At 41.8% G+C, this 23,980-nt stretch overlaps 1 protein-coding gene across 1 annotated transcript in view; it reads right to left on the bottom strand.

Moving 5' to 3' along the window:
• MSANTD1 (Myb/SANT DNA binding domain containing 1) overlaps positions 1-19,972 on the bottom strand; it is a 32,280-nt gene extending 12,308 nt beyond the window's left edge. The window contains exons 1-2 of the mRNA XM_036764526.1: positions 19,698-19,972; positions 4,183-4,467 (exon numbers count right to left, since the gene is read on the bottom strand). Of these exons, the coding sequence (XP_036620421.1) occupies positions 4,183-4,467; positions 19,698-19,951 (539 nt within the window). The 5' untranslated portion in view covers positions 19,952-19,972. The remainder of the gene's footprint in view (positions 1-4,182; positions 4,468-19,697) is intronic.
• Positions 19,973-23,980: the final 4,008 nt, after the last annotated feature.

The raw sequence follows: 23,980 nt of genomic DNA on the forward strand, positions 1-23,980 counted from the left end.
GGACCTCCTTCCAGCTTGGCCTTGATTCACCACTCTTTAAATCTAGTCATTCAACAACAGGGACCTCAGAAACATCTGCTCTAACATGTATCTGAATAAGAATGCTCACTACAAAATGCTGGACAGCTGATTGCCAAGCCTTTTTTGAAAACCTACTACCTCCTGAGGCAGCACATGGTGCTTTTCAATAGCTCTAACCGTTCAGAAGGTTTTCCCAATGTCAAGCTGAAATCTGTCCAGTCTTCTAGAGCAAAATAGAAACAGTCTAATCCCAGTTTCATATGACAAGCCTTCTAATCCTTGAAGACAACTATCATATTCCCATTAAGTCTTTGCTTTTTCAATTTAAATGTCTCCAGTTCCTTCAGCGGAGCCTCATGTAGCTTGATGTCAAAACCCTTCCCCATCCTAGTCATTTTCCCTTAGACACTTTAAGCCTATTGATCCCTTTCCTAAAGTGAGGTGCCGAGAAGATAATACAATACCCCAAATGTAGTCTGAATGGGACAGATAGAATTTTCCTACCACCTGGATTCAATGCTTCTTTTAATGCAGTTTCATGTCACATTAGTTTTGGGGGTTATCACAGCCCATATTTTTATTCACACCTCCCCCATTTGGTACTTGGGAAGTTGATTTTCTGACTCAGAACTTTTTAAGGACTAGTATCACCTTAAATTCCCCCATCTCAGAACCACTGCCTTAGATACTACCCTCACCAGTGTAGGGTTTTATACAGATCCACGTTAAATTCAATCACAGTTTAATTTTCGGGATAATCCATGATCAATGCAAAAGAGCAAAGTGCAATCCAAGACAGGACCAGGCGGGGAGGGAGTAAAGAGAGTAAGGTTCCTTGGGGACATAGTTGGATTTTATGAGGGGAGTATAAAGGGAACAGGTAGGGTAAGAAAGTGAACAGGGAAAGGGGGCATGGCAGCCAAATTTCAAAGGTGGTTTCGTGATTTGGCCAGGGATCATTCCTAGTCAGTTCCAGGTCTGGCACCTCCTTTTCGAAAAGCCAAAACCTCAAAATGATAGTACAATGAGCTGGGATCCTAGGAATACCTGGACTTCAAGCAATACTTGTCCTCAGCATCTCAGACAGCAGGCCTATCTTTGTTACACTGAGGCAGTTTCCTAATTCATAAGGTTGGACTAAGCAATTTCCAAGACCCCTTTAAGCTCTAAGGCCTCCGATCCTATGATCTAGTTTGAGGTTGGGAAGAGGGGGAAAGAATGTTAGTATCCATTTCCCACTTGTCACTCACAATCCTCCCTGTCTGGTCACAACAAGGTGGTCCAGAGTGGTTGCTGATTCAGCTATAGCCCCAAGCACACAAGGTACACTCTCTGTTGAGGCCACTGAGCAAACAGCAAGCCTGAAAGAGCTCTCCACCACGTACCCCTCCAAAAATTAGACAAGATGCATGTATGTTTTCCAGTTTCCATGATGCCAGGCTAACAAAATCAGCGGGAAATGGACAAAACAAAATTGATCTATATTGTCTGGAATGTCAAGTTCTTTGTTTTAACAGGAATGAAGGTGGTACTCTTAGCCCTGTGTTTAGCATAGGATGAAATGGAAGGACAGGAAACAGGTAAACGTCTGATCATTCATTCAACAGGAGGCTGGGGAGCCCTAGACCAGGGAAACAAATTGAATATTCACAAACTGAAAGGGGCATCTTAAATCCAGGCCCCTCCCTTTTTTTTTAAATTACAGTTTAACTAACTTTCTTCTCTCCCGCCTTTCTCCTCTTTCATTCTTTCTTTAGCCAGTGTCCTAGCATTTAGAATTTGTGGCATACTACTTGATGCTGGCTTTTGTCCTGCCTTATATCATTCTCTGATTGTACTGTATGTGTCTTGTTTCCCCAATTAGATCATGGGTTTCTCTTCCTCTGTCCCTCACAGCACCTCCTCCTGGGCTAGGCATAGCACAAAGAAGGTCCTCAGTAAAGACTTGATGACTGTGTTCTTGGAATGGGTGGATGGATGGATGGGTATATATATATGTATGTATATATACATATATACACACATACATACATACATACATATATATATATATATATATATATATATATGTAGAGAGAGAGGGAGAGAGAGAGAGAGACAGAGAGACAGAGAGAGACAGAGACAGAGACAGAGAGAGACACAGAGAGGAGAAGAGAAGGGAGGAGAGGAGAGGAAGGGAGGGGAGGGAGGAAAGGAGGGGAGGGGAAGAGGAGAGAGGAGATGAACAGACAGATCCATTATTCGACCTGAAAAGGAATTTAAAGATCATTTAGCCTAATGCTATGATTTTATAGATGAGAAAACTGAGGCCCAGAGAGAAGTGATTTGCCCAAGACCTCACAGGCTGTAAATGAGAGAGCTAGGATGCAAACCTAGATCTTATGACTCATTGATCCCAAAAAGAGATGTCCCAGCAATCTTGCAGACAAGAGCAAGGATTAGACTCTTTCAAATTACATTGACCAATGAGAAGTTATCTCACCTCTCTGTGTCTGAACCTATGGATTTGGGTTCAGATGAGAGAGGATGTTTGTGCCACTGCATTAGAGCCTCCTCACAGTATGGGCCCACCCTCCCTTTCTAGGATTATCTCCTACTTCCTTTCACACACCCAAAGTCTCAGCCAGACTGAGATGGCCCTCTATGAATTATGTTCTGCACTTTATCCATTCCTTTTCATACGACGTCACCGTTGCTTGGATTGCCCTTCCTACCACCTCTGTCTGTCCAATTTCTGTCTTCAAGGGTCAGCCTAAATTGTTCCTTTTCTGCATGAAGTTTCCTTGACCCCACATCAGAAGTGGCCTATCTCTTCTTTCTCTGTTCTTAATAACAGGGTACATTTTGCACTTCAAAAGTTGTACTTCAACTTTCTATCTTGTGTAGTTCCCATAAATACATCTCATCCCTTCTACAAGATTGAAAACTCCATGAGAGTAGGAGCCATGAAGGAGGAGGAGGAAGAGGGGGAGGAGGAGGAAGAAGAGGAGGAGGAGGAGGAAGAGTAACTATATTTTGTTCTTAGTAATACCCACAATGCCTAGGGCCTTGCCCATAGGAGGTACTTGGTGAATATTACAGCATACCTTGAGGATTCTCCTCTCTTTCCATTCACCAAACAAGTTCTGTTCTATGTGGAAGCCAACCCAAGACCCTGAACGATTGGGTGGGGTCAGATGCCTGGGTCCTTCCAGCCCCAGGTTACACAGTTATCCTCTCTGACATCATGGGCTCATGATAGGTTAACAATGCCCCTAAACTTCTTACTTTCTCTTATAAATCTGACCTGGACAATCCATCTCTATGTATCAGAGCTTTTGCCAACTCTTGTGAGAGCTGGGGGAGGGCAATGAGCTCCTTAGGTTACTGCCAAACATGTGAAGCAGGACAAGCTTTTGTCTGTCCACCCCACTTTATTTATCCTTTTCAGGATTTTATGGGCCTTGATCATGGTCCCTCTTAGTCTTCATCTTTCCCTTGTAGGGAAGCCCCCAGCAATGGGGGTGGGTTACTGAGCCTTAACTGTCTCACTTGCCTGTCTTGTGCCCAGACCTAAGATGGGAATTACATGGTACAAAGAGGAATTTATCAGGGATTTCCAGACAGATAGTGATAACAGAGAAATAAATACATTGATTATGGTTGACAAAGCACATGTATTATCTCATCTGACCCTCATGCCACAACTACAGGGTGGGCAGAATGGAGCAGCCCCATTTTACAGATGGGGAAACGGTCTCATAAGAAGTGGCGTGTCTAACAGGTGCAGAGCCAAGACTAAACTGCAGGGCTTCGGACCTTGACCCTGGCACTTTCCTCCTGTGGATGGAAGGTGATTCCTAACACAGTTAAGCAGGAAGATACCTTAGAGCTAGAGTTCAACTCCTTCATTTTGTAAATGGGGAAACCGAGGCCCAGAGGGGTTAAAAGGCTTGCCCAGGGCCACAGTATGCAGCAGAGCCAAGATCTGAACTGAGATTTTCCAACTTCACATCTGGCACTCTTCCGACTAACACCAAACCGAGGGGCTGGTGGGGAAGAGGTGGCAGAGAGAGTGGCTCAGCAACATGAGGCAGAGATGTCTGGGAGGGCCCCCCACCCCGGCCCACCGCGGCCCCATTCAGAGGGGAGGCTTGGAAAAGGAATAAATGCAAACACTACCTTAACTTAAAAGAGAGTAAGCTGGAGGAGCTCTCTGAGCGGTCATCCTCGTAGCACTCTTCCCTTCCTTCATATGAATACTGGTTATACGGTAAGTACAGAGGGGTGGACTTAGCGGACGGCGACAGAGACGCCTCGGTCTGGGACGTGGAAGGCCCGGGCTGCTGGCTCTCCTGCAGTTTCACGTCATTGTATTCAGTGACTTTGGACAGTATTCTATCAATGGTTATATAATAAGGCCAGTCGGGTGGAACAGACTCGCTATCAGTCATGCATTTTAATTTCCTGCAACGAAAGACACACAACAGTGAAGCGTGATAACATATGCATGGGACACACACAAATATCTCAGGCTAGCTTTTCACACCTCTCTGCCCAGGGAACCCGGCTGGGTCCCTGTGTCTTCCATTGAAAAAGGAAACAAAAAAATCACATGGACATCTGATGCCAGCAGTACATAGGTCAGGAAAGCCCACAGCAGCTGTATAGAATAGCAGGCACCCATCTGGAAGAAATTAGGGATAAGCCTTAAAAGAAGTCAGGTTTATGGGATCTAAAGTAGGCGGGGCTCGGGGTCCTGAACTAGGTTAGGCCTTTAAAAAACAAAACAAAAACAAAAAACCCCTGGGCATCAGAACTCAGAATTTCAATATTTCAAGGATCTGTGACTGGCCTGGGGGCTGTCCCTCCCCCGACATACAGCATGCTCCCTACATCTTAGTAAACAGTCTATATGAGTTTCTATGGCCAAAAAATGCAGCCGACCTGGTGATGAGCCCCTGGGCCTCAAAGGATAGACATATAGTCTGATGTCATTCTAGCCTGAAAAGACCCACTAGAATTTGTGCTGGGCTGCCATAGCAATGAAGAGTTTAGGGTCACTGATACACCACCACCAGGCTCCTAGAATAGGTCCTGCTTCAATTCTCTACAGCATTATTTTTAAATATAGGGAGAATAGTTTACCACTTAAACAGGACAATTTCAGAGTCTCTTAGAATTCTCCCCTGCCTCCTGAAATCTCTTTCATCGATAGGCAGTTGTCTGAAATGCCAAAATTCTTTAGATAAAAGCTTCCGATATTTATTAAATAGTAAAGCCCAATAAAGATAATATCCCAAGCTACTCTATGTGAATGAAGGATACGCAAGCAGTTTAAGGTAAGATTCGTAGGAAGAGCCAGAAGGACCCTGACCAACTCTCCTGAAGTTGGGTGGAAGGGACACCTACGATCTAAGAAAAGGACCCAGAATGGAGAGGCTGAAGGCATGAAGACAAGATGTTGCTAAGTTCTAGATTGTGAGAGGGCTGGCCTACCTTTCCCAGGTTCTTACGATTCTAAGGAATGAAAGGAGGGTTTGTGACAATTTTTTGAGTTACTTAAAATCAATATGGTCAAGAGAAGTCTTTGAACTCAGTGTACAATCTGTAAAATTTTCCAGCGTGTGGCATTATCTGACCCGGTTCCACATTGATCCACTTATCGACTATTCTTTTCTTCATACCTACCATAGCCTAGTAGAAAAGAACTCTAGATTGGGAATCAGGAGACCTGAGATCAATTATTTTCCCTCTCTGGGACTTAGTTCCCATCTGTAAAATGAAGACTTTGGACTAGAAGGTCCCTAAGATACCTTTCATCTTTGATGTTCTATGATTCTGGGATCATCCTAGGATGATGTAGGATGAGGGAAGAGATCATGAAAACTCTGCTCCCAAGCTCTTTGGGCAAGAAATGTCTTTGAAGTCAACAGCAACACTGGTTAACATACCGAAAAACTTCCCAGGTTGACCAGGATGTCTAATTTCACAAACTAGACTAGTCATACAACCTTGGGCAAGTTAGTTTCCATTTCTTGGATTTAGTTTCTCCCACTGTATAATTAAAGGATTGGAGTCTCTGATCTGTAAGATCCTTTCTGGGTCTAATAAGATAGCATCCTATGAGAGCGACATGGTATGTATGATTTGAGGGAGACTCAGAAGGTTTTCCTGCCCCCAAACATCTTTCTCACCAGCTTGTTAGGGTACCTAAAATTCAATTATTAGAGAGTCATTCTTTTTGACTGTGTCCCAAGCTAAAATACAAATCCACAGATGGTGGAAGAAGGATTAACAGTGAACCATTATCAAGTATTCATGCCTCAGTCTACATTAATTAGCTGCTGTGCAATTCAATTCATGTTAAGTGTCCTCACATGCGAGTCACTATGTTATAGGACCTGGTCTTGAATCCTGGCTCTGCTTTAGAAAGTCTATGGGCCTCAGTTTCCTTATCTGCCATATGAAGAGGGTGGACAAGATGAACTCCAATGCCTTTTCCAGATTTAAATCTCAGGTTTCTAAAATTTGATATACATGCTAAATATGCCTTCATCTAAACCCCTGATAGAACAGACTAAGGATAGAACCATTTGGCGACTCAGGAGAGGCTGCTTCATGTTGAAATCTATCAGTCACTGCTCTTTAGGTCATTAAATCATTTGTGAATCTACAAACTGTACTACTGTCCTACAGGCCATGCCTACGCATCTTACCCACAAGGATACATGATGGACTTTGTTAAATGCCTCACTGAAATCCATATATGGCTTCTCCTAATCTTCCAGAAGAGAAAATCAGGTTAGCATGACACGACTTGTTCTCGATGAACTTGTGTGATTTGTGGTAATAACCACTTGCCTTTCAAAGTAACCACAAACTACCCACTCGACAATGAGTACTAGAATTCTGCCAGGAATCACAGTTGAGCTCTTGGCCTATAGTATTAAACAATCACCTTCCCTTTTTTAAAAATTGAGATACATGCCCATCTCCAGTTCTCAGCACTCCTCCTGTCCTCCGCTGTTTTTCTAAGATCAGTGGTAATGCAGGCAATCGCACTGGCCAGTTCTTTCAGTACTCTGTGCCTAATGATTTGAACCCATCCAAGACAATTCAGAATTCTGTGAAGAATAAGCCAGGAAAGGAAGGGAAGTCCCAGGAAGTTCCAGCCCTGACACTGACACACGGGGACCATGGCTAAGTCGCTTCCCTTCTCGGTACCTTTGTTCCCTCCTCTATAAGATGATGGGGATAAGCTTGATCTCTGGGTTTCCTTCCAGCTGACATTCTATGCTTTTATGGGATAGAGATACACAAACACACACACACACACACACACACAGATGGAAATACATAGAGTAAAACACATAAAGACAGAAAAAAATAAACACAAGACAAAGGTACAAGTAAAATATCACAAGAGGACCAAAGAGAACTATCAGTTATTCTGTCAATAAATATTTATTAAGTGCCTACTATGTGACAAGCCTTGGGGATACAAATATGAAAAAAAGAAAGACAGTTTCTGCCCTCAAGGAGCTTACAGTCCAATGGGGGAAGACAACACACAAAAGGAGCTGAAAAACTGGGGGAGGGGTGGGACGGGGCACAGATGTAAGAGCCAAGGAAGGTACCCAACTTAAGGCCTGGTGGACAAGTCAGAGAAATCTCAAAGTAGTGCAGAAGTGAAGAGGAGAAAATAGTGGAAGAACATGAGAGAGAAGAGGCAAAAATAGGCAGCAAGATCCTGGAGTGGTTTGCCATTTCCTTCTCCAGTTCATTTTACAGATGAGGAACTGAGGCAAACGAGGCTAACTGACTTGGTCACACAGTTAGTAAGTATCTGGAGTCAAGACCTGAGTTCAAATCAGCCTCAGACACTTACTTGGGCAAGTCACTTAACCCTGTTTGCCTCAATCTCCTTATTTGTGAAATGAGCCGTAGAAGGAAATGGCAAACCACTCCAGCATCTTTCCCAAGAAAACCCCAAATGGGGTCATGAAGAGTCAGACACAATTGAAAAAAAAAACACAACCTAACAACAACAACAAAGTCCTCAGTGGATGTCTTCAGGTTAAGGTGGTGTAACCACCAATCAGAACAGGTATAAAAGAGATTGTTTCTCAGATAGGGGTGGGATTAGGCCATCTCTGAGGTCTCACTGAACTCCGATTTTCTGTAATTTTATGATAACCCGGGGTCAGTCCACCTAACTCACCCTAGTATGATAAAGGGCCTCTGTGGCAGCCACTGGCCATAAATCAGCCCTGATGCTGCTGATAGGAGCTTGGCCAGGAACAACTGTTTAAAGCTTTCCTTCAACCAATACTTTCTCAGTGCTCAAGGCCTTCTGCTAAGTACTATGGAGGGATACAGAGGGAACAATTAAGGGTTTTTTAAGTCCTTGCTAAATACTAGGCACTGTGCTAGGCACAAAGACCGAAATGAAATAGTTCCTGCCCTCAAGGGGCTTTCATTCTATTTGGGGGAGACACGTAGATAAATAAGCATACACAAAATAAAAACGTGGTAATTATGATACACTAACATCTGGGGATAAGGAAAGGCTTCATATATTAGGTGAGGTTTAAAATGAGTCTTGAAAGAAACAAAATATTCTAAAAGGCAAAGGGGAGTTAGGAGGGCATCCCAGGCAGGCAGGACCGCCAGTGTCAAGGCACCAGAGATGGAAGGAGTCTCATAAAGAGCTTACTCTCTCATCGGAGAGCCAAGACATACACATAGGAAAAGATGACTGATGAGAGAAGACAGCATGTGCTTCATACAGACAGCAAATACTTTAGGTATTAGGAGGAGGGATGGATCCCTGTGTGCTGTGGGACTCAGGAATGACTTCTGGGAAGACTAAGGACTGGAGCTGAACCTTGAAGGGGAAAAGCTCTATGAATTCAGTGAATGTGGGAAAGCCTTCAGTGACAGCTCATCCTGTACTCAAATTAGAGAACTACCCCTGGAGAGAATATAGGAAACACACAGAGAACAGCTTAACAGAGTTTATACCAGAAACCTCATAAAAGTCATGAATGATAGAAAGCTTTCATCAGAGTTCGTGCATTATTTACCACTAGATAATTAATCCTAAAGGGATCATATCTTATATTACATCATATTGGATATGTAATTATATAAGAATAAATTATGTTATACATGTAATAAATATGGAAAGGGCTTTAGTAGAAATTCATCCCTTATTATCTGTAACTCTGGTCATAACAGAAAGAAGCCCTGTAAATATAAACAATATAAGAAAACCTTCAATTACTAGTTATGCCTTACTGAACATCAGTTCATTTACATGGGAACAAAACTCTGTGAATGCAGTGTGAGAAATCATTTGGGGGAGGAAAAACCATGAAAGGCCTTAGAAAATTCATACTTAGAATGCTGGAAAAGAGACCCTATGAGTATAATGCATACAGGAAATATTCGGTTGTATCTCTTCTTTTGTTGAAAGTCAGAGACTGTTGATAAAGACAAAAAAAAGAAGAAAAACAGAAAGAGAGAAGGGGGAGGGAGAGAGGAGAAAGGAAGGAAGGAAGGAAGGAAGGAAGGAAGGAAGGAAGGAAGGAAGGAAGGAAGGAAGGAAGGAACACCACTATTAGGTCTGTATACCAAAGAGATCATAAAAAAGGGAAAAGACATACATGTGCAAAAAAATATTTATAGCAGCCATTTTCATAGGGGCAATTGGCAATTGGCAATTGGCATTGGCAATTGCAGGGATGCCCATCAATTGAGGAATGGCTAAACCAGCTGTGGTATATGAATATAATGGAATACTATTATGCAATAAGAAACGATAAACAGGTAGATTTCAGAAAAATCTGGAAAGATTTGTACAAACTGATGCAAAGTAAAATGAGCAGAACCAGGAAAACATTGTACATAGTACCAGCAACATTGTGATGATCAACTATGAATGACTCAGCTCTTCTCAGCAACACAGTGATCCATGACAATTACACTCATGAGAGAAAATGCTATCCATATCCAGTTAAGAAGCATATTTTTTTTCACTTTATTTTTGTGGGTTTTTCCTTCTTTCATGAAACCTGTGACTATTATGGAAATATGCCATACATGATAGTACATGTGTAATCTATATCAAATTGCCTACCATTTTAGGAAGAAGGGAGGCAAGGAAGGGAGGGAGAAAAATTTGCTACTCAAAATCTTGTAAAAATGAATGCTAAAAATTGTCTTGATATGTAATTGGGGAAAAAATAAAATACTAATAAAAAAATAAAAAGACTTCTATCAAAAATTTTTTTAATGTAACCTAGAGACTTTTATACTGAAATTGAGTCATAAATTATAAATCATAATCGAAATTAGCTAGTAGTGTCTGCGCTATTACAGTGTGTGAAGACTAACAATTCAAGTGATTAATTTGTGAGACTGTGTGACTTGGAGTCTAAAGAATTTAGTTCCACCACTTAAAATCTGTGTAATCTTGGGGAAATCACTTCATCTCTCTCACCCCCAGTGTTCTCATGTTTAAAATGGGGAAAACAATCCCTACCCTACCTCCATCACAAGGTTGTGGTAAGAACAAAATTGATGGAATAATGTACATAAAAGCGCCATAAGCTATTAAGCACTGTTCTAATTTGAAGTATTATTATCTAGTTACCTGACACAATGCCTTGCATGCCATAGGCATTTAATGTCTGTTGAATGAATGAACAATGACTAATCATAAAGTCTGATAAGAAATCAAAAGGCATCATGGTGTAGTGCACAGAAAGCTGACTATGGATTGAAGATATGTTCCAAGGCCCACCTCAGACACAAACTCTCCAAACTATAAATTTCACCGCAGGTATCAATCTGCATTGGTAGACAGAGTTTCCACACCAGGAGTTCTCTATAGTAATGAAATCACATATGGTTCAAAAACCATCAAACACACCAAACAAAAACAAATTACAGCAACAATAAACTGACACCAGAATAATTACTGTCTTTCTGTGTATTAGTGTCCAGAAAAACCATACTGCTTTCAAACGCTTAGGACCAAATCTATAATATAGCAAAAGATTATCTCATCACCCCGAGGGGGACAGAATTAAGAAGGTTTGTAAGAAAAGAATGTTAGGCTGATTACCTTGATTTGATTGACTAGTAGATAGTAGCATCAGTTAAAAACATAACCCTTAGCTAATTTTAGGGAAAATAAGTTCTGAGGAAGTCAAAGGGAAGACAATTATATAATCAAACACTGGAAAGTGAGCGGCCACTGTTTATACAGAGGATGCGACTGGAGGCTGGGAGCGGGAGCTTCTGTGCCCAGCTCTACTATTAACTCAGTGTGTGACAAGTCACTCCAACTCCACGTCTGCTTCCTGACCAACAAGGATGGTATTAACTCTTCTTTGCCTGACTCAAGGGTTCAATGAGTTAATTCAGCATATTTCTTTGAGTTAAAAAGAAACAATATCCACAGGTTACTTTCCATAATTTCAAGAAAGAAAGAACATAATCACAAGCACAACATCTTCAAAACAGAACGTCACCACCAAGTCAAGACCTTGAGAAATCTCCAGTATCCTGCCTCTGATGAGGGCACCAAGGGATAGGTCTATGGGAAGGTCCAACAGTTCTCTGTTAAAGTTATTTTTACAGGTTAAAGATGCTCTCAAATAACATTCCTAATGATCTCAAAGACTTTAATTCATGAATTCATCTATACTTTTAGTGAACTTCTTTCTGTTTCCAGCAGCTTTTGCCAGTTCAAATTGATGACTGTTGGATCCATCCATCCCTTCCTTGTTCCCTCCATAGCCGAAGCTACTTTGAAATTATTTTCCTTTAGGGTTGGGACAGTTCTTCCCACACACACCCTTCCCCCAGTGCTGCCCCAAGCCCTGCCCTTCTACGAGACTGAATGGATGAAGACAGGGAGGTATCCTGGAAGAAGAATAGGATTTGGGGCCAAACCCCAAGGGCTCAAACCCTGGTCCTTCCACAAATGACCACAGGCACGTGGTGTCGCCTTTCTGAGCCTTACTTTCCTCATCGGTAAGGCAAGAATTTGGACCAGATGATTTCTAACCACTCTACAAGCTCTAAACCCTATGATCCTTGCAGAAACAACAATGGCTTCACAGTTAGAGGAACTAGGTCTGAGTCCAACTCTGAGGTTCATTTGCCACATATTTAGGATGTCACTTTCCCCTCTGGGGAAAGTTTCCCATCTGAATATGAGAAAGTTGGACTAGATGCTACCTAAAGTCCCACCCAGCTCTACATCTATCACAGCTAGGGGGCTTGGTAGAGAGAACGTTGAGGAGAGAGGGAGGGAAGGAAAGGAGGGGGGAAGGAAAGAAGGAAGGAAGGAAGAAGGAAAGGAGGAAGAAAGAAGGAAAGAAAGAAGGAAGGAAGGAGGGAAGAAGGGAGGAAAGAAGGAAGGAAGGAAGGAAGGAAGGAAGGAAGGAAGAAAGGAAGGAAGGAAGGAAGGAAGGAGGGAGAAAGAAGGAAGGAAAGAAGGAAGGAGGGAAGGAGGGAGGAAAGAAGGAAGGAAGGATTTATTAAGTGCCTAATATGTACCAGGCACTGTCCTAAGTTCTTTACAAATATTATGTAATCCTCACAACAACCCTATGAAGCTGGTGTTATTATTTAATTAAATAGATGATGAGACTCAATTGAATTACATTGGATAGGAAACTGAGGCAGACAGAGGTTAAGTGACTTGCCTGGGAATGCACATTTACTAAGTGTCTGAGGCTAAATTTGAATCCAGGTCTTCCTAACTCCAGGTGCTAAAGACTTGAGTTCAGATCCAGAACTCACAACACTCTAGTAGTCAAATGTTTCTGGTCAGTTCACTTAACCCCTCTTATTCTAATAATACATGCCTCACAGGATTGTTGAGTCCCAAATGAGATAGCATTTGCAAAATGCTTTGCAAACCTTAAAAAGCATGATGTAAATACTATTATTATCATTATTAACTATAACGCTATGATTTCTTCAGTTAGGAGATGTGATGAGACAGCATCATTCTATCAGGTGGAATGTTCTGCTTCCATTCACGATTGCCTCAGTAACCTAAAATGTATTTATTTTTTAGGAATGGGCATTCCCTTTTTAAAAAACCAACCAGAGTTGTCAGCATGGAGCCCACTGTCTAACAGTGTCTGGTTCTCCTCCTCTGATATTCCCCATGTTTACTGCCATATTTGTTTGATATTTCCACTTCCCTTCAGGAATGGAAACAGAATTTCTCCCCTGGGGATTTTGAAAAAAGCTTTCAGAATAAATAATGAATAACCTTACTCAGACGCCAATCCCAGGCAAGGAAAGGAGAGAGGGAGAAAGCAAGGACAGTACTTAAGTTGTATGTCTCCAATGAATTATTGAGTCTGAAAAGGGAAAGCTGGTAAAATATTCAAATTTCACTTTCAGCAGCTGTCTCTTGCACTTAGCTACCATTCCTTGAAAAATCTAAGGTCAAAGATTTCAGTGGCTTTAATTTCATAAAATTTTGGTGAAAAGTGGCATGAGGCATCAGGGCCTAATTGCAATTGTGTACAGCCATGAGCAGCTGAAAAAATAAGTCAGACTTTCCCCTTTTTTCCACTCGAATCATGAGACGGTGGTTCAGATTTAACATTCATTAACATTAATTGACTTTAATTCCTTCAAAAATGGAACAGCTGCATCCTGTTTGAGGGACCTTTTACTGGTTCTGTTGGGGGAAGGGAGAGAAAAATTTGCATATTCCCTTAGAGCCCGTGGTTATTTGACTGATTCCTTTTGATGTTCTAAAAAAGATAAAATAAAATCACTGAGCTATTTAAGTTTCAAAACTGGCTCCTCTGTAAGCGTTGTAATTCTCCCAGCATTTTAAGATGACATGGGGTATTATTATCTGGATCTGATGGCCCAGGGAAGTTAGGTCCTCTGGCACATACATGGCAGATAGATTTGAAAGGTGACCTATAATTTTTCTCTGTAAATGAACTATCGTCACTCAGTTGTCTAAGTTAAACACCTTAGGTATGCAGATAAAGTCCATAAGCTCAGAAAAATAAAAGAGACCAGTGTAGAAAAAAAAAGAGCACTAAATTTAGAATAATAAGACTTAGGTTCAAATCCTGTTTTTGCTTCTTATTATATCTTATATGACCTTGGGTGAATGACTTTCTTCCATCTGGGCATAAGTTTCTCCATTTGTAAAATGTGAAGATTGGAGACTAGATAGGTCATAGGATCAAGTGGAAGAGATACCAGAGGCCAACTAGTCCAAACCCCTCATTTTACAGATGAATAAACTGAGGCCCAGAGAGGTTGTGACTTGTCCAAGGTGACACAAGGGGTATCAGAGGGAAGATCTGCACCCAGGTCTTTTGATTCCAGAATCAGTGTTCTTTCTATGAATCCGGAAACTGGTATCATTAGCAACACTTTCATGTCTTAAGCCTTGTCTTCCTTGTTTACATTGTTCCTATCCCTGAGAAAGTTCATTAGCCAAAGGGAATAGCACCTACCCTTACTCCTTGACTCAACCACTGATCTCCCTTTTCAACAGTTAGTTGGAGGGCCAGCTCCATGTATGTTTGATAACTGGGGATCTCTGTTCCTTCTATGCTATTTCTCAGGAATCAAGGAGGGATCTGTAATCTCTGCATTAGAAAAGGTCTAATGTCTAGGTCAAGGGAGGTAACCTGTGCTGTGAGTAGGTCAGACCATGATCACAGTGGCAAGGCAGATGGCAGGATGCCCATACTGGGTAGCCTCTGGTGTCCTGGTGGGCAGCTGAATGGAATATGAAGCATTGTCTTAGGTTGGCTAGAAATGGTGACTTGAGGTGAATTTTCATTTAATCTCTCACCAATCAGGGCAGCTACCCCAGAGTGAAACCCCAAAGTTGAGCGGATTAAATAGTTCACCTAGATTTTATTCAAGTATTTGACAAAATCTCTCTTGCTATTCTTGTGAACCAGATGGAATGATATAGAGAACACTTACAATTAAGAGGATATGACACCGGTTGAATGGCCAGACCCAAAGAGTCATCATTAATGATGAGATGTCAACTTGGAAGGTGGATAATGGAGTATCCCAATGATCTGTCCTTGCCTTGTGCCATTTTACATTTTTATTAGTGACTTGAATAAAAACAAAGCTAGAATACTTAGCAAATTTGCTGAGGTCAAAAAACTAAGAGTTACAGCTAACACATTAGGTTAGTAACAAATTAATCATTAGTTAAAAATACTGATATAAAGTAGATCATTGGGTTGAATCTAATAGGAAAAAAATGGAAATACGTACATATAGGTTTAGTGAAAAACCCAGAAAATCATACTTTATAAGGATCAGTTGAGGGAACAGGGAATGTTCCACTGGGAGAAAACTTACTGAGTGGAGGGAGTATTTATAGCTGTCTTCAAATGTCTGAAGAATTATCACATGGATGAAGGGTCAGGCTTGTTCTACTTGGCCTTAGAAGGCAGAACGAGGAGTAAGGGATAGGACACAGGTTGTTGTTTGTGGGGTTTTTTTGTTGTTGTTTTTGAGGCAATGGGGGTAAAGTGACTTGCCCAGGGTGATACAGCTAGAAAATGTCTGAGGCTGGATTTGAATTCAGGTCCTCCTGACTTCAGGGCTGGTGCGCTGTATCTACAGTACAACCTAGCTATTCCAGATGCAGGTTCTTAACTTGGAGTTTATTAACTTATTTTTTTTAAGATTTTCATAACAATTTCAGAATAAGCGATTGCTTTGTAATCCTTTGTATTCTATTTTATTCATTGAAAAACATTATTCTGAGAAGCAATCCATAGGCACCACCAGACTGCCAAAGGGGTCCATCCCCAAAAAACCCTATGAAGCTCTGGTCAGTAGAAGTTGCAAAGAGGTAGATTTGAGGTATACGTAAAGATAAGCTTCTTAACAGTAAGCATTGTCAAAAAGGAGAATAGGCTACTTCAGGGGATAGTGGGTCCCCCTCACTAGCGAGCGTTTGAGCAATCACTTGCTAGATATGTTGCAAAAGATACCAGCTGAGATTTCTATTAAATCTGGTGTCCTGTAAGTCTATGATTCTCACTCCTTTTTCTTAGGAAAGTGGCTGTTCTTGAGTGTCAGGACACGCCACAATGACAAAAACAGGAATGGTATAAAATCCAAAGCTAGACCAAAATTCAGCACCAACAATGCAAGGCTTCCATTTCCTCCTCCGTAATGGAGGGGAGTTATATTAGATGACCTCAAAGGGCCTGTCCAGCTCTAACATTCTCAGATGCTTCAGCTTGCTTGGACACTGACAAGTACTGCACATTCCCCATACATTAGACCTGAAACGACTTCCTAGCCAAATACTCAAGAGAAAGTCACTTAACCTTTCTGTCTCAGTTTCCTCATCTGTAAAAAGAAGGGTAATACTTGTAGTGCCTACCTCATATGTTAATAATGAAAGCACTCTGGAAACCTTTAAGTGGTATAGAAGGGTGAGTCGTCATCACCATCGCCTTTCATGATAAAAGAAAGGCTGGGTTCCATCTCAAAAACTATTTGTCAGCCCACATGACCTGAAGGGTTCTAGTCCTGGAGCAGAATCTTGAGATACAGGTGAGCTAAAGGGCAAAATTCCTTCCTCTACACCATCTCCTTCCATGGCATCACCGTGAGGGGCAAGGTCAGGAACCACACGAGTCAGCAGAGGTAGGCACTGAAAGCATTGTTGATTGAGGCCTTTTGAGCTTAAGGGTATTGGCATAAACTCTGGGAAGCTACCTCTCCAAACTATGCCCTTCCTAGCATGGCCTCTCCCTTCTTCCTCTGCCTCATCTATCTACCAAGGTCCAGTTCATGTGCCACCCCGCCCCCGCAGTGAGTTCTCTCCTCTGGCAATCACTGTCTGCATTTGACTTAAAAAGATGAGGCAGTAAGGAAGAGTCCTGGCTTGGGAGTCAGAAGCTCTAGCTCAAATCCCCACTCTGACACTTACCAGCTGAGAGACCCTGAACAAGTCACTTAATCTCTGTGATCTCAGTTTTCTTATCTGGAAAATGAGTGGGCTAAACCATCTCTAAGATCATAATATGATCACAGATTTAGAGGTGGAAGGGTCACTGAGTTCAACCTCCGTATTTTACAGATGAAGAAACTGAGTCTCAGCAAAGTTAAGCAACTTGCCTACAGTCACACAGCTAGCTATCAGGTGGGATGTGGGATCCAATCCAGGCATTCCTCTTTCGAAGTCCAGCTGCACCACACTGCCACTGACAAAGCTAAGAACTTTTATCCTGTCTGCCTGGTAGAGTGAACCTATTAGACTATAAGCTTCTTAAGGGCAGGAACTGTCTTCTCCTCTTCCATCCTAGCTGCCCAATAAACACTCAAAGTAGAATCATGGAATTTGAGAGATGAAGGAATCTTAGGGAGCTTTTAGTTTTTACTAAGTTGAACTGAGCTGAACTGGACAAAGATGGGATTGGGGAGCTTTGAGGGGTGGGAGAGAAGGTTCTCCTAGCTTAGCCTGCTTGACAAAAATAATCAAATTAGGCCATCTTTTCTAAAATGATTATTTCAAATGTGAGAACTGGGGGAGGAAGAGAGAAACAACTTTTAAATGTGAAAATCAAAAGGCAGAAAAATGACCCAAAAGGAGTCGTAAGGAACCTCAGAGATGAATATAGCTAGTAAGTGGTCATCTGGTTTTGGCCTGAAGACCTCTGGTAAGGGGGAACCCATCACCTCCAGGGATGATCTATTCTACTTTTGGGTAATTCTGTCAAAGTCTTTCCTTAAATCGACCTTAAATCTGAGACTGCAATTTCTGCCCATTACTCCTAGTTTCCCCTCTGAGGAGGAGCAAAACAACGTAGTCCCTCTACTGGATCAGCCTCTTCAGATCCTTAAAGGCATCTATCATGTTACTGTTCATTTCCTTGCATCCCATACTCTTCTCTTCCTGAGGCTCCACAGTGCCAGAAAGAGTGAAACCGTTCCCTTCCAAGTACGGAACATGATGGTGACGGCTTTCAGAGACTCAGAGATTAAATGACCTGCCCTGGCTCCCACAGCTAACAAGTGGAATAGCTAGGTCTGGAACCCAGATCTCCCATCTCCTACCTAATCCAGTGCTCTTTCCAATGTTCTACAAATGCTGTGGCATTAAAAAAAATTATAATTAGCCACAAGGTGACATTCTTAATTCAATTCACAAAACCCTTAGCACTCACCATGTAGATCTTATTGTAGGGGAAACCAGAGAAGATTTGGTCCTAGTCTTTGGGGCATGCACAGCCAGCTTGGAATGTCTTTGGAATGCCTGGCTAGGGGGTAGGAAGGTGAGAAAACCTTTAGGATCAGGGGACACCCTCGGTATCAGCACCCTTAACTCATGCTGCCAGCACGGGAAGGCAACAGTCCCCAACCACTCCTCTGCTCCCTACAGGGCAATCCCTACCAAGTCTGTTTTCACATTGCCCTCCAAAGTATCCTGGCTGTTCAGTCTGGTTCCCGTGCCAGCTCTGCTGCTTCATACCCACGTGATGCCCGCATCGCTCTGACCTCCACTGTCCTCCTCTGCAAAGTGAAGAGAGTTAAAGTATATTTCTCTAAGGTCCCTTCCAGTTTGATGAGCCTCCTCCTTGTTTGGGTCAGAAGGAGAGAAACCTGTAATAAGTGGTGACATCCTAGAACAGGGGAAAAGAAATAGTTGGAACTGGCAATCCTGTTCTCATCTTCCCTTCTCTTTCTCTCCCTTCCCCTTAGTCAGGAGTGGGAGCCGACAGTGCTGAAAATAGAAGACTAACCATCAGTATTCCTTGATGATAATGGTTTTTATTACTGTCACTATTAATAAATTAATAAATCCCTGAGCAATTTTTCCCTCTCAGAGAATAAAATAACCAGCAGCAGGGGATGTTTTTAATGTAAAATTTGGGGCTTCCTAAGTTCCAAATATTTCATACCTAGACCTTGAATCCTTGAAATCCTCCCAAATCAACTTTGCTTTCCGGCCGCAGCAGTATCAGCTCGTTTGTTTTCCCCCCAAAATGCTCCTGCCCTTCCCCCATTCTTTTGGGAGCAATATTTACAAAGCACAGCGCTATTATTCTTTCTTGCTACCTCTGCAGAGAGACCAGTTCTTTGGCCAAGGTTGCTTTTAATCATGATCTAGCTTGTCACTCTGTAAGGAGGCATCCAGTTTTCCCTGGCCCTGCAAATCCTATCCCCTCGGCCTGCCTAGGTCCAATCAAGGGCTGGGATAGAGAATTAGAACTTTTCCTCATCTCCGCCTCCCTGCCCCCCACCCCACCCCGGCCCTCTCAAATTCACCCCAGGAAAGCCGGTCCTCTTTAGCTCAGAAGATCTGCCAAGCTAAGGTTTTCAGTCCCACAGACGAGGCAACCTCCCAGAGTCAGTAAGAGGAACATTGAACTCAGAGCCAAGCAAACTAGTTAGCAGCAAGTGAACAACTTGTTCTTGAGTTTTCCAGTAAATGATGGGGCTGAGGGGAGAACCCTGCAGTGGGATCGGAAGTGAAATGAGCACGCCTTCCTCTGGGCTTGCTGCATGTGGCCAGCATGCTCCAGACTCGGTCCTCCCTGGCCTCCTTCAAGGGGCCCCTTCCCAGCCTCTGGGTCCCCTCCAGGAGAGGTGAAGAAGAGGGAGGCATCCCCAAGGCAGAACAAAGGGCTGCAGCTTACCTGTACTGGAATGTCATGTTGGTGATTTTGATCTTAATCTCTTCTCCGTGGCGATGCTCCCCAGTCATTTCAAAGAGTTTATTAGCCATTTTCTCATAAACTTTGGCATTCCGCTTAGTTTGTTTCAATTCATCAAAAAATTCTTCCCAGACCAGCATCAAGCCTCTCATCTCTGCATCCGTCCAGTTCCTGGCCCTCCTGTGTTTCTCAGTCTGAGGAGAAACAACATAACTAGGGATTTCTGCTGCGGCCATGGCTGATTGACCTAAAAGGGTTTTTAAAAGAGGACACTTAATAGAGGCAGAATTTTTAGCCCGGGTTTGGGTCGTGCACGATGTACAGAAGTGGGCAAAGCCTTTGAATGACAACAGCCCATGTGAAACCTTTCTGCAACAGCTTGAAGCTTGAGTGCACAAAATGAGGCCTACATCTGACAGGCAGGAATTTAGTTAAAAGCTTTTAAACAGGGAAACGTCATTTTGATGTCACGTTTCCATAGCAACAGAGCAACTGCATAAGCTACAACAACAAAAACCTTTTAACTGAAAGCCAAAGAATCAGGACAGAGTTGACGGGCCATCAATATTAAAGCTTTTAAACACTTTAAAAAGGTTTAACCAAAAAAAGATCCATGTAGCCTTTGGAGAAGCGACTTTTAAGTGTCGACTTCTTTTTTCACTTCTCTTATCTTTCAGGCTCCTGGTCTCCTCGTAGGGGGTCATGAGCTCCTGCCTGGGCTTTTAAGTTGTTCCTTGACAGTCTCTCTAGGAGGCAAAGGATGAGTCCAAGAACATGCACACATCACAAACACACGCACATACCCTTTCACACAAATTTGTTAGACCAGAAAAGCTCTCCTCATCTTTGAAGAGAAAAAAAGAGACATCTCACTACAACTTGAAGTGGAAAGAAAACGGGAATGATGACAGCGCAGTCTGGAGACTAGTCCCAGCTCCTCCACTAACTAGACTTAGGATCTTGCATGAGTCATTTTCCCTCCCTGACTGGTCCTTACTCAGTTTCCTCCTCTGTAAAACCGGGGAGTCAGATTCGAGGGTCCTCAGTGTACCTTTTTGGAACTGAAATTCTGTGCCCTTTCAGGGCTTTTAGACTCAGTTTTCCACCCAGGCGTCCAGAGTTAGAATTTCTTAGGAGGGGGTGACCCAGGGAGATTTCAGCCAAAGCTGAAGGCCCGCTGAGGCTAAAAGACAGAGACATTGAAATGTAAAAAGGAAAGCCTTCAGATGCAAAGTAGATATTCCACACTCTAGAAAGGGTTGGAGGCTTGAATAGCTCTATTGCATATGAAGGGGCCAATGAGACAATGAACTCGCCTCCAGGGCATGGGCTGCTTTGTCCCTTGCCACTCATCAACATAAGATTCCCAAAGGAGCATGGGAGGAGAAACTAACTGAATTGAAACTAATCACCGTAAGGCAAAGTGGAGTGGCTTACTCAGGGAAGAGTCTTTTGAGCCAAGTAGTACATTGAGGGTTTTCTGTCTCTTTTCTAGGGATTAGTGAACAATATCAGGGCTATGGTTTTGCTATAGATCTTTTTTTCTAACTTGAGTCAACTCAAGAAATCAGTGTAAATTGGTCAAGGTAAAGATGGAGAAAATAACTGCCTATTGAAGATCAAATCCCCGCAAGCTACTTAAAACTCAGGGTAGGATGAGGAATATCAGCAAGTGTTCTCTGACTACTCCTGAGATACCAAGGATAACAATTTCTAGCCCCAAGGTGAACAATTCTTTTTTTTTTCTATATCCATTACTCACCCTGCCAAATAAAGTGACTGAGCAGCCTCCCCTCACAGTAGCAGAACTAGTAGTGGCACCCTAAGGCTGTGTAAAACCCTATGCGTGTATGCGTGTGTCTCCCTTTGTTCCTCAGTGTTGCTAACCACCTGCCAACTGCCCATCAACTGATGCTAATTAAGTTTTTAAACTCTTCTAGCCCTGCTTTTTGATTTACTGACCACCAGTCAAAGGGACCTAGGGGAATCTTAGGAACTCTGGGTTGAGAAATTCCCCAACACTACCAAGAGAGGAATGGTCACGAAAAATCAATTGATTCACCTTAGACACACAACCTGGACTTCTTGGCTTTGAAGTGGGCTGGCACTGAGAAGTTCAAAGACCATTTGTATGGAGATAATTTTCCAGTTTGGACAAATAATAATCCACTATATTTTTAACCAGTGGCAAGTTGGATGCTGCCTGCCAGAGATGAGCAGCAGTACTAGCTAGCTAGGAGTTCAGTGCATACTATTGGACAGGAAAGACTGCGAGTGCGCTGTCCTGTAGGCTTCATGACACTGAAATTGTGGTGATACCATAGAAGGTGTGAAGGAAGGGAATGAGCATTTATTAAATATACCATGGATCAAGAACTTTACAAATATCTCATTTGATCCTCACAACAACTCTGAGAGACAAATGCTCTTACTGTGTCCATTTTACAACTGAGGCAGAAAGGGGTTAAGTCTGCCAAGAGTAACAAAAACAAAAAGAAACAAACCACACCTCTGTAACAAGTTAGCAGAGTCAAGGAAAACAAATCCATATATTAGCCATGTCAAAAGTGTATGTCTCATTCTGAACCTGTATTCTATCGCCTGTCAGGAGGTGAGAAACATGCTTCATCAATGTTCCCCTGGAGTCATGGTTGGTCAGTGCACTGATCAGAGTTCTTAAGTCTTTCAAAGTTGTTTTTATTTACAGTATTGTTGTTATTTTATAAATTGGCTCCCACTGCTGTTCACCTCACACTACATCAGTTCATACAACTCTTCTCAGGTTTCTCTGAATCCATTCCATTCATTATTTCTTATAGCCCAATAATATTCCATTACATTCATGGTTCATAATTTGGTCAGCCATTCTTCATTTGATGGGAATTCACTTCCTTACATGTTGTCTTCCCCCATTACAATGTGAGCTCCTTGAGGGCAGGGATTGGCTTTCTTTTTGCTTGTATTCTCAGTGCTTAGCACAATGCCTGATGCAAATTAAGTATTTAATAAATGTTGTTTTGTTGGAAACCCCTTTAATTTCTAGTTCTGTGCTGCTATGAATATTTTTGTACATTTAAGTCTTTTCTCTCTTCCTTTGATCTTTTTCTGAGGTATATGACTAGTGATGGTATTGCTAGGTGCAAGGTTATGCACATTTTAGTGATAGTTGACATATAGTTAGAAACTGCTTTCCAGAATGTTGGACCAATCCACAGTTCAAGCAATAGTGCATTAGTGTGCTAGTCCTATAAACTTTTGAAAATTGTCATTTTCTTTGGTCATCTTCTCCAATTTGATGGGTGGTAGCTCACAGTTGGCTTAATTCACATTTCTCTAATTATTAGTGATTTGAAGAATTTTTTCACATGGTTGTTACCATCTTCCTTTTCTTCTGAGAACTATTGCTTATACCTCAGTTCTACTGTTCACACCTCTGTTAATTATTTCTCTTAATTTCAGTTTCATTGATTTTGTTTGCACAAAAGTGATATAGCTAAGTGTCCATTTTTATTTCCTGTGATCCTCACTATCCCTTGTATAGTCATGAACCCTTCCCATAAGCATAGCTGTGAAAGGCACCTCTTTTCTTGTTCCTAATTTGTTTATGTGACCTTCAATATCTAGCTCATGTATCCTTAGGAACTTATTTCATCATAGGGTATGAGTTGTTTGTCTAAACCTAATTTCAGATAAATTGCTTTCCAGTTTTCCCAGCAGCTTTTGTCAAACAGTGAGTCTATTACCCAAGTAGTTAAAAGTCTTTAGGTTTAATGAATACTACGCTATGGTGTTCATGTGCTTCTGTATACTGTATTTAATATGTTGGATCTGTATCTAAACTGTTCCACTGATTGATTTTTCTTTTAAAATAGTACCAGCTATGATGTTAACTGTTATATAATATAGTTTTAGAACTGATATTGGTAAACCTGCTATCTTCTCTTTTTCTCATTATATCCCTTGAGATTTTTGATCATGTGTTCTAAATGAATGAATCATTCAATCTAGGTCAGTTTTGTTGCTATATTTTCTAGGCCTATAAAATAACCCGTTAGAAGTTGATTGGTATGGCACTGAATAAATAAATTAGGTTATATTACAATTATAATTTTTATTATGCTAACATGAATCAACCATGAGCAATTAATAGTTTTCTAATTACTTAGGCCTGACAATTCTTAAAAAGGTGTTTTATAGTTGCATTCATGTAATTTATGTGTATTGGTAGGTGAACTGTCAGATAACTTAGACATTCTCTAGTTATT

This window comes from Trichosurus vulpecula, chromosome 6 (genome assembly GCF_011100635.1).
Source record: "Trichosurus vulpecula isolate mTriVul1 chromosome 6, mTriVul1.pri, whole genome shotgun sequence".
Taxonomy (NCBI): Eukaryota; Metazoa; Chordata; class Mammalia; order Diprotodontia; family Phalangeridae; genus Trichosurus; species Trichosurus vulpecula.